The following is a 19,198-nucleotide window of genomic DNA, read 5'->3' on the forward strand; positions in this document are numbered from 1 at the left end:
TGGTAGTTGCTGAAAGCAAACTAAAACGTCAGAAAAAAACAAGGACCAGTCCGTGTCACTTCTACAAAAAAACTAAAACATCACTGTTATAATGTTATGATGACATATTCATCTCATGTTCTCATGACTCATGTTCATAGTCTTCCTCTCAAGAGATTGCATAATGCTGAATTTTCATGAACTGCAAGGTTTTTGGTTTTATGTCAGTGTTTTATGATACATTACATACAGTATTATATTTGTTTTAACTGTATACATTTGCAGGTCTATCATAATGCGTGCGGTAGAGGGTTAAACAATTAGTAAATAAACTGCAAAACGTTATGTTTTCTAATACGCGCGCATTGCATGTATTCTGACGTCGCTGCACGAACTCGCAGCAGATCTGCTTGTTAACCAGGGTTCAAAGTCCAAAGCGCGAAGAAAATCTGGCGCTGATATTAATTGTACAGTAAAAAAAAAAAATACATGCCTGATTCAAGAAGGGGGTCTGATGGCCAAAAATTTTTATTTTACTAACTTAATAATTTGAAGTTAAATTGTGCTTTGTTGGTATAGTGTCTGCTAGAATGTTAAAAATGTTCAGTGTTAAATATTTTTAAATTGTTGTTTTGTAATTGATTTTTTTTTCTTTGAAAAGCAAGACAAAACAGTAAAAAGCACATTTTGGCTTTTTAATTTATGCAATGGTGAAAAAAAAAATTGGCAAAATACACGGGGGAAAAAAACTCGAAAAAAACGTGTTCGGTATTCGGCCTTCGGCCCAGTGTTTAATTTGGTTCTGCTTCGGCCAAGAATTTTCATTTCGGTGCATCCCTAATATGGACTGCTTTTAAGACGCTGTAATTCCTTGTGTTTTTATATTATATTGCAAAAAGAACTGTTTAAATACATTTCCAGCATGATATACTATAATATGCAATATTTACTGAAGGTTAAAAGGATAAAAAAACAGCCTGTTCAAAAACACTACATACTGTAGTGGTGCTGTACTGTACTACTGCATACTCTCTGCCGCTGTATCAAAGGGCAGGCAGGATAAAGACACAGACATCAGCTACTCAATCTCAAAACAAAGGTGCAGTGACGTTTCAGTGATGGGTTCAATAAACATCGTCAGAGCTCTGTGTTTGAACAGCTTTGCGGCACGTTTGTGCCTGCTTGGTTTGTGTTACGCACAACAGCGGCAGGATGTGTACACATACAGTAAGTGTGCCCTATCATTGTGTGGTGGCCCTTTTGCACCTGACCGGTCTGTTACCTTCCCCCTCCCCACCCAGGTGCAAGTGTAACGGCCATGCCAGCGAGTGTGTGAAGAACGAGCGCAGCAAGCTGGTTTGTAACTGCAAACACAACACAGAGGGACCAGATTGCAACGTGTGCAAGCCCTTCTACAATGACCGTCCCTGGAGGAGAGCCGCCGCTGACAACCCCAACGAGTGTCTGCGTGAGTTTGGTCTTCAGTGTTTAGTCGACTTTTCCTCTAACAAAATGGTTTTCCTCATGTAAAGGAAAAATGAAAATTGTGATTATTTATTTACCATCATATCATTCTAGACCAGTATAAAAATTACCCTTTTTTATATTGCCAAGCTCAATCAATTTTGAGCAATCATCATAACCTTTTATTAAAAACAGATTTGTGCTCTATATTCTAAATATTTATGTGTATACACACTACCAATTAACATTTTTTAAAAATATTTTTTTACCTTTATGCAGCATTTATGAATATGAATTATGAATGAATGTTTTTTTTTTTTTTTTTTATTAAATGTTGTTGTTTTTTTACATTTTTAAAATAGTAGCAATAAACACTATTTCTTAATGTTATTCACTGCTATTTTTTTCTACCAGAGATCTCGTGTCATTTAATTAAAATAAATAAAAAATGCTGTAATAAATAAGGGTGCAAATGAGATCCCATTAATGTCCTCTCAGAAATTGAGTTGAATATGTAAAAAGCTGCAGAATCCCACCCATTTGGCCACCGTCATGTGTACATTGAGAACTGCAGTCTTTCCCCACAGACTAACCTCCTCCATACCGAGTCATTTTTGTTTTCTTAAACCAAAGTTATATTGTATATGGAAGAGGTGTCTGGTGTCCTCCCTCCCCTTCTTTGGACACATGCATGCAGGCACTTCCTGGAAATGCATGACTAATGTGCACATCTGATGTACAGCAGCCTGAGACCCAGTGTTCTCACACCCACACAGCTCCTGCTCCTCCATCATCTTATTTCCACTGTGTCTCTCTTTCCATTTCTCTCTCATGAACATGTCCACTAATTGCTCAAGCAGAAATCTTACTCGAAATCCCGATGAATGCCAAACCACATCTGCGTATTTCAGTTCCTTTACCACCCCAGATTTTTCAAGCATTTATTTCATGTACAAGTGTGATTGTGTGCGTAATATTCACATTAATGCCTCCCCTGGGAGTTTTTACATTGAAGTTCTGACTGGAGGTTGTCTCTCTGTTTCAGCTTGTAACTGTAATGGAAAGAGTGGCGAATGTTACTTCGATCCTGAGCTGTATCGTGCCACTGGTCATGGAGGTCACTGCCGCAATTGTGCTGACAATACGGATGGGCCGAACTGCGAGCGATGCCTGGATAACTACTACAGAGACCCCTCTGGCCAGCGCTGTCTCTCCTGCAGCTGCAACCCTGTTGGTGCGTAACAAGCGGGTGTGCCTCACACGTCCTGAAAAGTGAAGCTGTGGGCTCTTTGATCGCCCCCTGGTGGCTGGCTTCAGTACAGCCAGAGAGGTTACCCTCTCCATGTAAACGAATGGGACTTGAGTCAAAATAAAAAAATACATTACACTTCCAATACAATTTTCCGAAAGATGGTTTTGGTCATATAAGGTAGTTATCACGCTGATATACGTTCAATTGTTCGTTTTTGTGATAAGTTTGCTTTTAGCTAGTAATTTGATGCTATAAAAACGGGGCGTGTCGTTATGGTTGATTGGGTCTGCGGGAGTTTGGGCGGGAGTTTGATACCGCGGCTCCACCTCACGACACTACTGCGCAGACTCTGGCTACAAACGAATCTCTACTGCGCAGACTCGGGCTCCAAATGATGTCATTTACTCAAGATGGCAGTGGCCATACTAAGATGCTTTGGCTTCACTTTTCTGTAGTGGAAGGAATAGGAGACGCGTCGTCCATCTTTTTTTACAGCCTATGGTAACAAGACATACTACACCAGCCCAAGGTGGAAGATGCATAAAATCCATGCTTGTTTAGCTTTGTTTTATCTTTTATTTTCTTGTTTTGTTTGATTTTTGTTTTGTTTTCTTTTTAGTTTTTGTTTTTCTTTGTTTTTTGTTTTGCTTTTGTTTTGTATTTGTTTGATTTTTGTTTTTTGTTACATTTTTTGTTTTTTTGTTTTCTTTTGTTTTGTTTTTACTCAAGGAGAAAACTAGAGAAACTGAACCGTGTGACAAACAATAATGTAATGTGTGAAGGAACCAATAGGGATTATTTTTCATTTTATCATTTTGTTTTGGTGTAAATTTAAACAGGCCCCCAGAACTTGTGTTTATGACCATTTATTTTACTGGTTCTTCATCTACAGGTTCTCTCAGTACCCAGTGTGACAACACTGGCAGATGTAGCTGTAAGCCGGGAGTGATGGGAGATAAGTGTGACAGATGCCAGCCTGGGTACCACACACTGACTGTGGCAGGCTGCAGGTAAAGTGCTTTAACTCATCCATGCTTGTGTGGCTTAAACCACCAACCTTCGAGAAGGTTATATTTGATTTGCAGACCCATTAATCAGTTGATTCCTTCTCCTTGACCTTCTTGCTCCCTCTTTTCCCTCTCCAGACCCTGCTCTTGTAATCCAGCCGGAAGCACGCAGGAGTGTGATGTCCAGACCGGACGCTGCCAGTGCAAGGAAAATGTGGATGGATTCAACTGTGACAGGTCAGACTCATTACTTTAGAAAAACATTTATGCACATGTTCACACACACACAATGGCAACTGTTGTGGCTTTTTTAACACCCCTGCTGTTAGTGTTGTCCATACTCGACTTGTTCACAAGGACAAAAGTTATAATTACTAGGATTGTTTAAATATGTTCTCAAATTAGAAGCGAGTCATCAACAGAATTAACTCGAACATCAATGCTCCAAAAGCCCCATAAAGATTGTCCGCCTTTCAGCTCCTGCTCTGTTATGAGGATGTCTGTCAAAGCTTTTATAAACAGATGTTTATAAGGGGCATCTGACGTCTACACCGTTTTTTTTTATGGAAAGTCCCTATGTGGGTGACACACAGAGGCTCTGAGGCCATGTGTGTGTCTGAGAAACAGAATTAGGACTCTGTGTCAGATGGAAGAGAAAATAGCTCAGGGATGGCAAAGGTTTCCCAGCAGAGAGCCCTCAGCCAGACCATGTAGGGCCTCCAGACTTGCAGTCACCCAAGTTTAACTAGCTTAGTGTTCTGCTTGTTGACTGTGATGGGCCTTCTCTACATGTTTCATGATATGTCTATAATTTAGTGTGATTAATTTTTAAAAATAAAATAATCAACAACTTTTTGAAAGGAGTCTCTTACAATCACCAAGGCTGCATTTGTTTGATCAAAAATGAATTAGTTTTTGTTTTATTGTATTATAAAATGAAATTGATTCCTGTTATGGCAAAGCTGAATTTTCAGCAGCCATTACTCCAGTCTTCAGTGTCACATGATCCTTCAGAAATCATTCTACTGTGCTGATTTGGTGCTAAAGATGTTGTTATCAGTGCTTAATATTTTAGTAGAAGCCATGATATATTTTTTTCAGTATTATTTGATGAATGTAAAGTTCAAAAGAACAGCATTTATTTGAAATCGAAACCTTTGTAGCATTTCTTCACTGTTACATTTGATTGATTTAATGTGCTCTTGCTAACTAAAAGTAATCATTTCTTTCAAAAAAAAACATACTGGCCGCAAACTTTTGTACAGTAGTACAAAAGACACATTACAATAAAGTACAATAGTTAAAACAGTTCAGAGTTGTAATCAACTCATTTGTCTTCTTTTTTCCACAAATATTGATATTGTGATTAATTCAGTTGAATAATCTGGATATTTTTTCATTGGCAGCCTTAATTTAAACGTACATCCCAAATATTTGGCATTTCCAGTTAGATTTTCCATAATCCCAGCTCTCCTGCTTGCTTTTGCCTTGCACTTTGCACAAAAAAAAAAAAAAAACCTCTAACCTTTCATTCACATGTCGGCTGTGACATTCCTCTCAGTCACCAAGTTTGGCCACACATGAACTGGATAATCCCTGCAGTATATACTCATGAGACACAGACAAAGGGGGAGAAGTGAAAAGACAGATTCAGGAAGGACGAAAGGATTGTGTGTCTGAAGCGACAGCTCTTGATTTATGTGTGACCTGTTTTTAGAGGCCTTACGATGATCTCACTGATGTTAACTGATGGCCTGCTTACTTCACTCACTCTACACGTTATGACCTGTGGGGCCCACATTCAAATAAAAAAACAGTATTTCTCAATAATTTAATAAATACCATATCACAACACCTTTTGTGAGAATGTTTGGTAACACTTTAGATTAGGGAACACATTTACTGTTAACTGTTAAGAGTTTTCCCTCAATAAACTCCTAATTTACTGCTTATTAATAGTTAGCAGGGTAGTTGTTAAGTTTAGGTATTGGGTCTGGTTAAGGGATTTAGAATAAGGCATTAATATGTGCCTAATAAACAGCCAATACGCTAGTAATATGCATGCTAATAAGCAACTACGGTAGTTAACAGTGAGAATTAGTTACTAAACTAAAGTGTTATCAAATGTTTTATCCACAGATGTATATATGGTGGTTTTAAAACATGTTGTAAGTGTAATTGTAATTACTATAACAATAATTAAAATAAATATCATGACAGCAATTAAAACAATATTTAGTAATAAAATTTATTATTATTATTTATTAATTACTGGAATGTTCCTCAAGAGTAACATGTTGTCAAATATTAAATAAAACTAAATTAAAGAAAAATCCACAAAAACTGATTAGTCAACCGGCTTTCATCTTTCACTTTTTTTTCACTTTTTCAGGACCTCAGAAGCTGTTCCTCTTCTCTCTAGAAGTTGATCGTAGATTTGCAGACCCATCAATCAGTTCATTTAAAGCCGATTCCTTCTCCTCAAGTTTTTTGCTCTCTGTTTTCCCATTCACTTCAAATCCAAAAATTGTATTTGTAATTTTTAATGCCGAGGAAATCACATGGCATTTCACAACACCTTTTGTGAGAAGTTTTCAGCCACAGATCCACAGATGTGTGTATGGTGGTTTTGAAGCATGCAAAGCGAGAAATGAATAAAACTGTAGTAATAATTGTATTTATGTGGACAATAATTCAAATATTAATTAGCGTGACAATAATTCAAATGTCCCTGAACTTTACAAATGAACTAATCAGCCTGTCTCATTACTAATAAACTTTTGCGTCTTTCTCTCAGGTGTAAACTGGGCTACTTTAATCTGGACCCCCAGAATCCCCAGGGATGTACTCCTTGCTTCTGCTTCCAGCATTCCACTGTGTGTGAAAGTGCCGATGGCTACCACATACACAAAATAACCTCTACCTTCGACAGGGGTGAGTATCCATCCAATAGAGTGTCAACACCCTGTTTATACTAACTGCTGATGCTATACTAGCGCTAATGTAAAATCGGCCACAGTTACAAAGGATTGTGACATGGAGAATGAATAATATATCTTACGTATGTCTTTGAATAGATGAAGAGGGCTGGAAGGGACAGCAGAGAGACAGCTCTAGCGTTCCCGTGCAGTGGTCACCCACCTCTCGAGAAATCTCACTCATCTCAGAAGACTACTTCCCTATCTACTTTGTGGCTCCAGGTATAATAGCAGACGTGCTTTCCTCTGTATGTTAAAGGGAAAGAAGGTTTAATGAATAAGACTGGTCAAATCATCTGGGATGTTTTCTTGTAGAGACATTTCTTGGTAATCAGCTGCTGAGCTATGGTCAGAACCTCACGCTGAACTTCAGGATTCAGCGACATGATGCTCGACTGTCAGCGGAGGACGTTGTGCTGGAAGGGGCTGGGCATCGTGTTGCTGTGCCACTTATTGCCCAGGGAAATTCCTACCCAGGAGAGGAGACACAAACCTTTGTGTTTAGGTGAGGTCTTCGAGTTCCTTTTTGTTAAAACTAGGGCTGGTAATTGCTTAAATCAAATGAATCCGATTTTTTTTAAATGAAGATTTACATATTCAAATACATAAAACTACACCAAACAGTAATAATATATTGTGAAATATTATTATAATTTAAAAGAACTCTTTCCCACTTTAATATATTTTAAAATGTAATTTATTCCTGTGATTATAAAAGCTGAATCAGCAGCCTTTACTCCAGTGTCACATGATCCTTCAGAAATTTTTCTAATATGCTGATTTGGTGCTCAAGAAACATCTTTAATTGTTATGAAAGTTTAAAAAAAAGTTGATGCTTAATATTTTATTAAAAAAAAAATTGGGGGGTTCTTCATTGAATATTAAGTAGTGCTGTCAAACGATTAATCGCAATTAATCGCATCCAAAATAAAAGTTTTTGTTTACATAATATATGTGTGTGTACTGTGTATATTTATTATGTATATATATAAATACACACACATACAGTATATATTTAGAAAATATTTACATGTATATACACAGTATACACACATATATTATGTAAACAAAAATTGTATTTTGGATGCGATTAATCGTTTGACAGCACTAATATTGAGTTCATGTTGTAAATTACATACATTCAATTATTTATACAAATTAAATGCTCAGAATACACTGACATTAATTGCCAGATTTAGTTTTCATAGTCAGCTCATTCATCTTTTTGCAGCTCAGTAGATTTATGCATATGTGTAGCTTATCTGATGTACTTAAAATGTTAAATATCATCTCTTGTCCTTTAGACTCCATGACACAACTGACTATCCTTGGAGACCCACCACAAAACATGCCGATTTCCAGAAACTTCTGTATAATCTGACTTCAGTTATGATTCGTGGAACCTACAGTGCAAGAAGTACGTCTGCTAATTCACTGAAGAGGAGCTATTGTTTTTAGACACTTTATAAAGTGTCGGGAAGTCGTGGCCTAATGGTTAGAGAGTCGGACTCATAACCCAAAGGTTGTGGGTTCAAGTCTCGTACCGGCAGGGATTGTAGGTGGGGGGAGTGAATGTACAGCGCTCTCTCCCACCTTCAATACCACGACTGAGGTGCCCTTGAGCAAGGCACCGAACCCCCAACTGCTCCGTATGGGTCACCATACTTGGCCACATGTCACGTCACTTTCGTCACTAAAGACAAAATAGGAAGGGGTTTTAATTTGTTTGACCTTGAGTTCTCTGCTCCGAGACTCTTAAGGTCATTTTAACTGATACTTAATAATGTTTCTGCTGTAGGTGCTGGTTATTTAGACGACGTGTCCCTCGTGACTGCCCGCCGTGGCCCTGGAACTCCTGCTCGTTGGGTTGAGAAGTGTACGTGTCCTCAGGGTTACTTGGGGCAGCATTGTGAGCAGTGCGATCTGGGATATAGGAGGAGCCAACCTGAGCTGGGCCGCTTTAGCAGTTGCGAGTCCTGCAACTGCAACGGACACAGTGACACTTGCGACCCTGTGACAGGTTTGTCATCACAATTGACTTATTTGTATTGCATTGCCATAGTGTTGATATATCATTTACTTATCTGCTCTCACTATTTATTATCTGGATGTGGGCATTACGGAAGGTAATTTGCTCTGGATGCATGCAACATGAAAGCCATTGAAATAAAAGATGTGATTTAATTAAATAATGTCAGTACTTTGACTCTTTTTTTTTTTACCCAGAAAGTTGGCATGAAGGTCTAAAAAGTTTGAAAATAACACTACCAGTCAAAAGTTTTTGAACAGTAAGATTTTTTTAAAGAATTCTCTTCTGCTCACCAAGCCTGCATTTATTTGATCCAAAATACAGCAAAAGCGGTAATATGAAATATTTTTACTATTTAAAAGAACTGCTTTCTATTTGTATATATGTTAAAATGTAATTTATTCCTGTGATTTCAAAGCTGAATTTTTAGCATCATTACTCCAGTTACATGATTCTTCAGAAATAATTTTAATATTCTGATTTGCTGCTCAAAAAACATTTATTATTATTATTATTATTATTATTATTATTATGTTGAAAACAGCTGAGTAGAATTTTTCAGGTTTCTTTGACGAATAGAAAGTATTTATCTGAAATTGAAATCTTTTTTAACATTATTAACGTCTTTATCATCACTTTTGAACAATTGAAAGCACCCTTGCTAAATAAAAGTGTTAATTTCTATAATTTCCCCAAAAAAAAAAAAAATTATACTGACTAAGCTTTTGAAATGTATGGTGCATAATGTTACAAAAGCTTTTTATTTCGGATAAATGCTGATCTTTAGGTCTTTCTATTCATCAAAGAATCTTGAAAAAATTACTCAACTGTTTTAAATATTGATAATAATAATAAAAATGTTTCTTGAACAGCAAATCAGCATATTAGAATGATTTCTGAATGATCATGTGACATTGAAAACTGGATGAATGATGCTGAAAATTTACCTTTGATCACAGGAATAAATTACATTTTAAAATAGATTCAAATAGAAAGCAGTTATTTTAAATATTAAAAATGTCATAATATTACTGCTTTTGCTGTAATTTGGATCAAATAAATGCAGGCTTGGTGAGCAGAAGAGAATTCTTTAAAAAACATTAAAAATCATACTGTTCAAAAACTTTTGACAAAGCAGTTATTTTAAATATTAAAAATGTCATAATATTACTGCTTTTGCTGTAATTTGGATCAAATAAATGCAGGCTTGGTGAGCAGAAGAGAATTCTTTAAAAAACATTAAAAATCATACTGTTCAAAAACTTTTGACTGGTAGTGTACATTAAGACTTTAAGAGTTGTGAAAATACATATTTTGGGATTTTTCTATAAATATGCCATGCATTCACAAAATTCACTTTATACATACAGTACATACTATACTGCAGTAATAATCAGGGTAGTAGTGCTACTTTTGCCTTTGTGTTTATATAATGTTGCCATCTTGTGGTGATGTGTGGTATTACATGGTAACTTTGTTTCGTACTTGCAGGAATGTGTAACTGCCAGCACAACACCGCCGGCATGAGCTGCGAGAGGTGTAAAGACGGGTTCTATGGTGACTCTACAGTCGGCTCATCTTCAGACTGTAAACCCTGTCCCTGCCCCGCAGGTGCCACGTGTGCCGTGGTGCCCAGGACCAAAGAGGTGGTCTGTACAAACTGCCCAACTGGAACCACAGGTACAGGCTCTGAGCATTCAATGTGTTTGGAGATTCGATATAGTAAATAATATAGCACATGATCATCCCCAACTTTTGTCTCCAGGTAAGAGATGTGAACTATGTGATGATGGCTTCTTCGGGGACCCTCTTGGTGAAAATGGTCCAGTCAGGGCATGCCGTGCCTGCAGCTGCAATAACAACATCGACCCCAATGCTGTGGGCAACTGCAACCGAGAGTCGGGTGAATGCCTCAAGTGCATTTACAACACCGCCGGCGTCTTCTGCGACCGTTGCAAAGAGGGTTTCTACGGTGATGCCCGTGCCGCAAATGTAGCTGACAAATGCAAAGGTAAGTGAAACAAACAAAAAATACTACCATTTAAAAGTAAGATCATTCAAAAAAGAAATTAATCATTTTATTTAGCAAGAATGCTTTAAAATCTTCAAAAGTGGCAGTAAAGACATTTAATATTACAAACAAATTTGAAACAAATGTTCTTGATTCTTTTGAACTAATCGAAGAATCCTGAAAATATAATAACAATAATACATGTTTCTTGAGCACCAAATCAGCATCTTAGAATGATTTCTGAAGGATCATGTGAAGACTGAAGTAATGGCTGTTCAGCTTTGCCATAACATGAATAAATTACATTTTAAAATAGAAAAAAAAAAAACATTGTAAAATGTAAAAAATATATATATAATAATAGTAATAATTATAATCATTTAGCAGTATTTCAGTTTTCACTCTATTTGAAGCAATAATAAAATATATAAAAACCAAAAATAAGACGTTTAGGGTCAGTAAGATTTTTGTTTTTGAAAGAAGTCTCTTATGATCACCAAAATTGCACATATTTGATCAAAACTACATTTAAAAACTGTGATATTGTGAAACATCATTGCAATTTAAAATGTTTAAAAATTAGTTTTTGTTTAATTTTTTTTAAACATTGATTTTTCCACCTCTACAGCATGCTCGTGCTCTCGGTACGGTACAGTGGACAGGAAGACGACCTGCTCTCAGGTGACGGGTCAGTGTCAGTGTCTTCCCCATGTCATTAACAGAGACTGCAGTGCATGTGAGCCTGGTTTCTACAACCTACAGAGCAGCAAGGGCTGTGAACGGTATTTGATTTATTTCTCTCTCTCATTCTAGTGATATAGTTTTGACAAAAGAAAGCTCAACAGATCTGCAAGTTTTTCAAACAGATCTTTAAATTTGTTTTGCCCAGGTGCAACTGCAACTCTATTGGCTCCACAAACGGTCAGTGTGATATCGTTAGCGGCCAATGCGAGTGTCAGCCTGGGGTCACAGGTCAACACTGTGAGCGCTGTGAGGTCAACTTCTTTGGATTCAGTTCGTCGGGTTGCAAACGTACGTTGTCCTGTTATTTTGCCTTATCATGCAGAATTGCTTTAGAATTTATCTTAAATTTTAGATTTGTTCTATTTACCATTTGTTTGCTTTTGCAGCTTGTGACTGTGACCCAGAAGGCTCAGAGTCTGCTCAGTGCAAGGAAGACGGGCGCTGTCAGTGTCTCCCAGGCTTTGTTGGAGCTCGCTGTGACATGTGTGAGGAGAACTACTTCTACAACCGCTCCACACCAGGCTGCCAGCAGTGTCCCAACTGTTACAGCCTGGTCAGAGACAAGGTAAGAGATCGTCTTATGAACACAGCACTTTTTGTTTTATAACAGAATAGACTATTTCTAATACCTCTGATTTTTTTTCTTTTCTGTACAGGTGAACCAGCAGAGACAGAAGCTTCATGACTTACAGAATTTGATTGATAATCTGGACAACACTGAGAATACAGTGAGTGACAAGGCCTTTGAGGACAGACTGAAGGAGGCAGAGAAAACTATAATGGACTTACTGGAAGAGGCTCAGGCTAGCAAAGGTATTGTCTGTCAATGTAGTAATTTTCGAAATATTCTTAACAGTTTTAATAGTCGTAATGTTATTTTTTTTTCAAATATTATGACATACTATAATTCTGCCAAATAAAAAAAACAGAAATCAGATTTTAAAAAATTTCATAGGACATCATGTTGATTCACTATATGAAATAAGAAAAACTAAAAGATTAAAAAAAAAAAAAACTGTTATATTTTTACTTAATAGTAGAGCAGATGTATTTCACTTTACATGATTATTATTCTGTCATCTTTCACTATTATAATACAGAAGTGGATAAAGGCCTTTTGGACCGTCTAAACAACATCAACAAGACCCTGAACAACCAGTGGAACCGATTGCAGAACATCAAAAACACAGTGGACAACACAGGAACGCAGGCAGATCGAGCACGTAACCGAGTCCGTGATGCAGAGAACCTGATCAGCACTGCTAGAGAGGAGCTGGACAAAGCCAAGGAGGCCATCAGTAAAGTGGTGAGATTTCTATTAGACCACCAAGAGAGCATGTCGTAATGTTCCACATATACCTTCAGCTAATGGTAGTGGAGTCCATTAAAATGTCTCTTAGTTGCCAATATTTCCATTTTGTCTGTTCCCATAGGACATTAAAATACCCACAACCTCTGGAGATCCAAACAATATGACACTTCTGGCAGAGGAAGCCCGCAAACTGTCCGAAAAGTGAGTTTCAGTATTTCATGCTGTGTTAATATTGATGTTTCATACCACCTAATACAGTTTTATTTAACATTTTTCTGTGGCTCTTTACACAGACATAAAGCAGATGCAGATCAGATTGAGAAGATCGCGAAGGACGCCAATGACACATCCACTAAAGCCTATAATATGCTAAAGAAGGCGCTCGACGGCGAGAACAAAACAAGCAGCGACATCGATGAACTCAACAGGAAGTATGTCTTGGACATCACTTTTTATGCGACTTTCCTGTCTTGTCAATATTCTGTCATCTGATTTTAAGAAAATATTTCAAATGCAGATGGTCTAAAATGCTGTTCAAATGTGCTCAGATATGTTGAAGCAAAGGATCTGGCCAAGAACCTGGAGAAACAGGCTGCTAAAGTACATGCTGAAGCAGAAGAGGCAGGAAACAAAGCTCTGAAGATCTACGCTAACCTGACCAGCTTGCCCCCAATCGACACCAAAACATTAGAGGTGCTGATTTCATAATGTATTATAATTCTTACTGCGTCAACCTGGATGCATCTATAATCCAATCTCTTGAATTTCCTTCAGGATGAGGCCAATAAGATAAAGAAGGAGGCATCAGACCTGGACAAACTGATAGACAAGACTGAGAAGGAGTACAATGACCTGAGAGAGGACCTGAGGGGCAAAGAGACCGAAGTCCGCAAACTACTGGAAAAAGGAAAGACTGAGCAACAGGTACATATATGTTTTGACTTTTAATGTGCTTGTTTTGTTCTGTCTTGGTTTTTTGGAATTAGTTTTCAAAATACAGTCATGGTGGTCAAACTTTTTAAAGGAACAATGAGAATATTTAGTTTCAGCTCTTTCATGGTTAATATGTAAGAGTCAAGCACATGCCATGCGGCCCAGGAGCCACTTAAATGATACTGACGAGAGACAAGTGATAGCACTGGTCATAGTCCATACTCTCATCCTAATCTGATTGAGTTAAATGTCATGCTCTTAATGAAAGAGCTGGACCATGAACTCAGACATTGTTCTTATGAAACCTGCTCACAGTGTGAGTTACTTTTTGAGATGTTTGATAAAGCTTGGCATTTTATGAATAGCATTATTTTTAGACTAGATGTGAAATATATTGCGTATTTGTTCCCCCACAGTATTTCTTTTGTTATTATTCCATGATAAACACAGTAAATTTCTTGCAAGTGCAGAATTTCACCTTCTGAATGTTAGCCAGACAAGTCATTGAAGACAGCAGTGTAAAAACTCAACCTTTCTGTGATTCTCAACTCTCTTTCCGCCTGTGTTTTCTTCAGACGGCTGATCAGTTGTTGGCACGTGCAGACGCAGCAAAGGCTTTGGCTGAAGAAGCGGCAAAAAAAGGAAAATCTACTTTCCAAGAGGCCCAGGACATACTGAACAACCTCAGAGGTGAGGGGTCTTGGGTCATTGTGTAAAATATCTTTTATATTTTTATATTTTAGAGAGAGTGAATAAAGATCTAAATATCAAAATAAATATTTAAAGGGGTCCTATTATGCTCTTTTACAAAGTCTTGGTTTTGTTTTGGGGGTGTACTAGAACAGGCTCTCATACTAGGTTGTTCGAAAAAAACATTATTTTTCACATATTTTACATTATTACAACACCTCTCTCCCCAGTCTGGCATGAACGGCTCGAATAGTTCCTGTATCAAATGAAAGCCCGCCTTCTGAAATACGAAATGTGCTGTGATTGGTTAGCTGGGCCAGTGTGTGCTGTGATTGGCAGCACTCGGCGCCTGGTCGGGAAATGTCACGCCCCTTACCATAGCCGCCTGCTGCGAGCTTCAGTGTAAATATTGCATCAAAATCAAATCAATTTGAGCTTGATTTAAACCCGGATGATTGTAACCACTCTAAGTTCGTCTGCCTTGAGAAAGCTAGCCTGTCTCCGACATAGTGATAACACTCGTTGCCTTCTCTAGTGCAGCTCAACCAGGTCTCGTCCCATTCGTCGATATTTGTGATATCACAAATCCCAGAAAATATGCGTTGTAGTCCAAACAAGTCGTTCGTTGTAGTTTTTGAAAAGTGATTTCTGTTAAATAAAGTATCTCCTTTTGAAGTGGACTTTGAGCTTTGTAACTTTGCAGATCTTTTTTATGCTCAAACAGCAACATTACAGGATAACTAAAGTTGAAAAAGTGAAAAAGCATAATAGGACCCCTTTAAATAAAATTATATTTTAAAAAATTTATTTTTAGACTTTGACAAGAGAGTGAATGACAACAAAACTGCTGCTGAGGATGCCATGAGGCGAATCCCAGAAATCAATGCGACAATCAATGAAGCCAATGAGAAGACCCGGCGGGCCGAGGCAGCTTTAGGCAACGCAGCTGCTGATGCTAAAGAAGCCAAGGAAAAGGCAGAGGAAGCTGATAAAATCGCTAATGATGTGCAGAAGGTACATGTTGAGTTTCAGATGAAGGGCATCAAAACCATAAAAAATGTGTGGGATGTCCATTTCCTTATCAAACAGTGCCTTACTTTATTCCATTTGCTTGTTTTTAATCAGGGTTCAGCAAAGACAAAGGCAGATGCAGAAAAAGCTTTTGAAGACACCATGAAACTGGATGGAGAGGTGAACAACATGATGGACCAGCTCACAGCTGCTGAGAAAGAGCTGGAGAAGAAGAAAGCTGAGGCGGACGCTGACATGATGATGGCGGCCATGGTGGGTTATGACCTTGACTGTATGTTTAAACATGTTTTATAGCCATATTTTGACTTTGTATTGACTTTGCTCTCATTCACAGGCTTCTGATAATGCTAAAGAAGCTGAGGGCAATGCCAGAAAAGCCAAAAATGCTGTCAGGACAGTGCTGACCACGATCAATGAATTATTAGGCCAGCTTGGTAAGACTCTAGTTGCTAATCAATAAACCACGTTTTTGTGACAGGAACCAATAACCAACAATTGAAAAAAAAAAGAAGAAAAAAAAGTTTGAAATCATGCTAACTGTGTGTATTTCCTGTGTAATGCGGGAGCAGTTCCCATCCCCCTTCCTCAATGTTTATTCAAAGATGTTATGTGTTATCGTGATGTTTTGTTGTAGCTTATCCAGTTATTGCCATTTTGAACTATAATTAAAACTATTAAAAATAGTGTACAGTTGTTAAAACAAAGCTGAAATTAAATATTAATATTAAATGAAAAACTTGTCTGCGCCGATAGCCTTATTAAATGAAAAACTTAACTGAAAAGGATAAATGTAGCTAACTGAAATTAAATGGGTACTAAAATTACTAAAAATTAAAGCTAAATAGAAATATTTGTAAAAAATGAATGAGAAATGACAAAAAAACTAAATTTAAATAAAAACTGAAAATCTTAAAATAATTATATAAAAAATTTTAAAATAAAAGCTAATTCGTATAATATAATATAATTAATAGAATAGAATAGAATAGAATAGAATATGGGCGTACTTTATTTTAAGGTCCAATTCCCGCTATTAACAAACTATTAACTATGACTTTTGCCTCAATAAACTCCTAATTTAATCCTAAACTGTTTATTAATAGTTAGTAAGGTAGTTGTTGAGTTTAGGTATTGGGTAGGATTAGGGATGTAGAATATGGTCATGCAGAATATGTGCTTTATAAGTACTAATAAACAGCCAAAATGCTAATAATAGGCATGCTAATAAGCACCTAATTAATAGTGAGAATTGATCCTTATACTTAAGTGTTTCCAATATTACAATAACACTGGTAAGCTAATAGGCTAAGCTGTTATCTGGCTAACCGAAATGTAAAGAAAAGAAAATGTTTAGCTTGTGCATTTTTAGCTTATCCCACTGTTGGTATTGATGATCATTTTATTTTCCTTGCTATATAGTGCAAGAAGAATGCAGTTCTGTGAAATCTAATGACTTAATATAACACCACCTTATCCTCTTCCAGGCAACATCGATAAGGTGGATCTGAGCAAGCTGAATCAGATCGATAGTGCTCTAAAAGACGCCAAGGAGAAGATGGCAGGAAGTGAGCTGGACAGGAAGCTGAAGGAGCTGAACGACATTGCCAAGAGCCAGGAGGACATGATCAGCGACTACGACCGTCAGATCCGAGAGATTCGAGCGGACATCGCTAACCTCAACGACATCAAGAACACTCTGCCAGTAGGCTGCTTCAACACTCCGTCTCTGGAGCGGCCTTGACCTCTCCCTGTGTTCTTCAACATCCCTCTCCATCCCCTCGTCCGTGCCACCAAAACAGGCTTTGTTTTGTTTCGAAATCTTTTACTCGCATTTGATTTCCTTTTATTGGGTTATTGTTTGTTTGTATTTCTACACGTTTCTTCAAAATCATGTTTTACAAACAGAAGACGAAAGCAGCTTTGAATTTTTGATATGCAGAAATGCTACGTGAAGAGAACTCCAAGTAGCGGCCGTGTTTTTGTGTGTGTGTGTGTGTGTGTTTGTGCATATTTGTGTGTGTGTGTGAGCTATTAGAGGCCTCGAGTTGAACCCACATGACTGCACCACCTCCAGCTCTTCCTCGCCAACCTCTGCTCTTTACAATCCAATCAGAATTCCCACCTAATCAGAAGCCAAGACGTTTGTTTGAGGAAGTTTGCTACTTAAGCTAGTGTATATCATCATCGGTAACGCTATTCGCTCAAAGCTAACAGTGAAGGAATCTTAATTTGTTCGTAATGCGCATCTTCTTTTGCCCCTCGTGCTAGATTTGGTACCGAGAGTGAGTCGAACACGTAAATACAGTATTTCAGTTCATGTGTATATAAATAGTTCAGTACTAAAAGTTGAGAACATCCCTGCATGGCTCAGCTGACTTTATACATTTCATGGTTGCCAGACATTTCAGTTTTGTGTTTGTTTTGATTTTTCAGACGCTGCTGCTTATTACTGGTGTCCTGCAAAACACATTAACACGAGCAAAACTCAACACTATGCAACTTTGTACATTGGCGTAGCAAGACTTTTATCTGATACACTGGTGCTAATAATTATTTCAAATGTTGTATTTTTGTGTGAATGTTTTTTTTTTTTCTTTTTTTTTATAATATAGTTGAGGAACTGTTGTTTGTGTAAATATGCTTAAATGATTCAGGAATGGCTGATTTTTAAACCCAAGACCCAACCAGCCACCTCATTGGTTCATTTGCGAGAAAAAAAAAAAAATCAGCCAAAACTTCTGCATAATATATATAATTATATATATATATATATATATATATAATATGTTCTGTGGTATAATACGCTTGCCTGTATACATGGCTCAGTGTTGCATCATAGCGCTATCATTTATTTTATTTGTGGTTAATTTTCAGCGGATGGTGATGCGTAATGTCTTGAACCCCACACATCTCTAATATTTCATATTTATCGGAATGATTTGCTTTACTTGAGATGGTAAGCTTAATCACACTTTGCTAGTTAACCATCTATTTTAGTGCCTAAACGTTTGGATGTAATCCTCTAAATGTGGACGTCACATCTTAAGTCAAAGAGATCTTTGATGGTTTAGTACTCTTCACTGTTTGTTTCTTACTGTTACCGCATCCGTAGTTCCTTCAGTTACAGTCTTACTCGGACAGGTTTGCTAAATCGAGCGGTTCCTCGGCTGACATATTGAGAGATTCAACTGTGGAAAGTGCCACTATAAAGCATTAGATTAGCTATAGACCTCCCCTCTCTACCACTGTGGACATAAGTGCAACACGTACACGTTTATGTATAAAACAGTATTTTTAATTTATAAAGTATCAAGTATTTGTGATCTGTTGTTCTGCAGTTATATGTGTTTGCTGCACAGTCTTTATGTGGTCCTTTGGTTCTAGAGAGTGTAATGGTTTTTAAAGACTCCCTTCTGTTTTAATCAAGGCATTCAAAAACACACACCCAAAGGACCTGACACACCTCTGCTTGTTACCCATTTGCCTGTAAATTCAATCGTAACATTTGAATAATAAACAGTGGTTATTACAGGACTTGCCAACGTGTAATTCTGCTTCATTTTCTATTGTTTTATATTACTGTGTGTGTGTGTGTGTGAGTGCCCCAGAACAGCAGGTTTTAAAAGTTAAGAATCCCCAAATATTATGACAATGCAAGGAACCCCTTTTCTTAAATTTTAAACTGTACAAAAAAATTTAAAAAAAATTGTTTTTTCATTTATGCATGATTTGGCAGTCACTTACATTGCATTCAAGGTACACATTGA

At 37.3% G+C, this 19,198-nt stretch overlaps 1 protein-coding gene across 1 annotated transcript in view; it reads left to right on the forward strand.

Moving 5' to 3' along the window:
• Window positions 1–18,968, forward strand: part of lamc1 (laminin, gamma 1) — a 74,975-nt gene extending 56,007 nt beyond the window's left edge. The window contains exons 4-28 of the mRNA XM_016446874.1: window positions 1,281–1,447; window positions 2,489–2,677; window positions 3,588–3,705; window positions 3,841–3,939; window positions 6,500–6,636; window positions 6,780–6,902; window positions 6,996–7,185; window positions 7,985–8,097; window positions 8,479–8,700; window positions 10,201–10,389; window positions 10,475–10,720; window positions 11,349–11,502; window positions 11,610–11,752; window positions 11,851–12,029; window positions 12,121–12,277; window positions 12,565–12,770; window positions 12,898–12,977; window positions 13,070–13,207; window positions 13,325–13,469; window positions 13,551–13,700; window positions 14,285–14,399; window positions 15,214–15,413; window positions 15,525–15,683; window positions 15,766–15,865; window positions 16,916–18,968. Of these exons, the coding sequence (XP_016302360.1) occupies window positions 1,281–1,447; window positions 2,489–2,677; window positions 3,588–3,705; window positions 3,841–3,939; window positions 6,500–6,636; window positions 6,780–6,902; window positions 6,996–7,185; window positions 7,985–8,097; window positions 8,479–8,700; window positions 10,201–10,389; window positions 10,475–10,720; window positions 11,349–11,502; window positions 11,610–11,752; window positions 11,851–12,029; window positions 12,121–12,277; window positions 12,565–12,770; window positions 12,898–12,977; window positions 13,070–13,207; window positions 13,325–13,469; window positions 13,551–13,700; window positions 14,285–14,399; window positions 15,214–15,413; window positions 15,525–15,683; window positions 15,766–15,865; window positions 16,916–17,172 (3,976 nt within the window). The 3' untranslated portion in view covers window positions 17,173–18,968. The remainder of the gene's footprint in view (window positions 1–1,280; window positions 1,448–2,488; window positions 2,678–3,587; window positions 3,706–3,840; window positions 3,940–6,499; window positions 6,637–6,779; window positions 6,903–6,995; window positions 7,186–7,984; window positions 8,098–8,478; window positions 8,701–10,200; window positions 10,390–10,474; window positions 10,721–11,348; window positions 11,503–11,609; window positions 11,753–11,850; window positions 12,030–12,120; window positions 12,278–12,564; window positions 12,771–12,897; window positions 12,978–13,069; window positions 13,208–13,324; window positions 13,470–13,550; window positions 13,701–14,284; window positions 14,400–15,213; window positions 15,414–15,524; window positions 15,684–15,765; window positions 15,866–16,915) is intronic.
• The last annotated feature ends 230 nt before the right edge of the window (window positions 18,969–19,198 follow it).

This window comes from Sinocyclocheilus anshuiensis, unplaced genomic scaffold (assembly GCF_001515605.1).
Source record: "Sinocyclocheilus anshuiensis isolate Anshui unplaced genomic scaffold, SAMN03320099.WGS_v1.1 scaffold375, whole genome shotgun sequence".
NCBI classification, from domain to species: Eukaryota; Metazoa; Chordata; class Actinopteri; order Cypriniformes; family Cyprinidae; genus Sinocyclocheilus; species Sinocyclocheilus anshuiensis.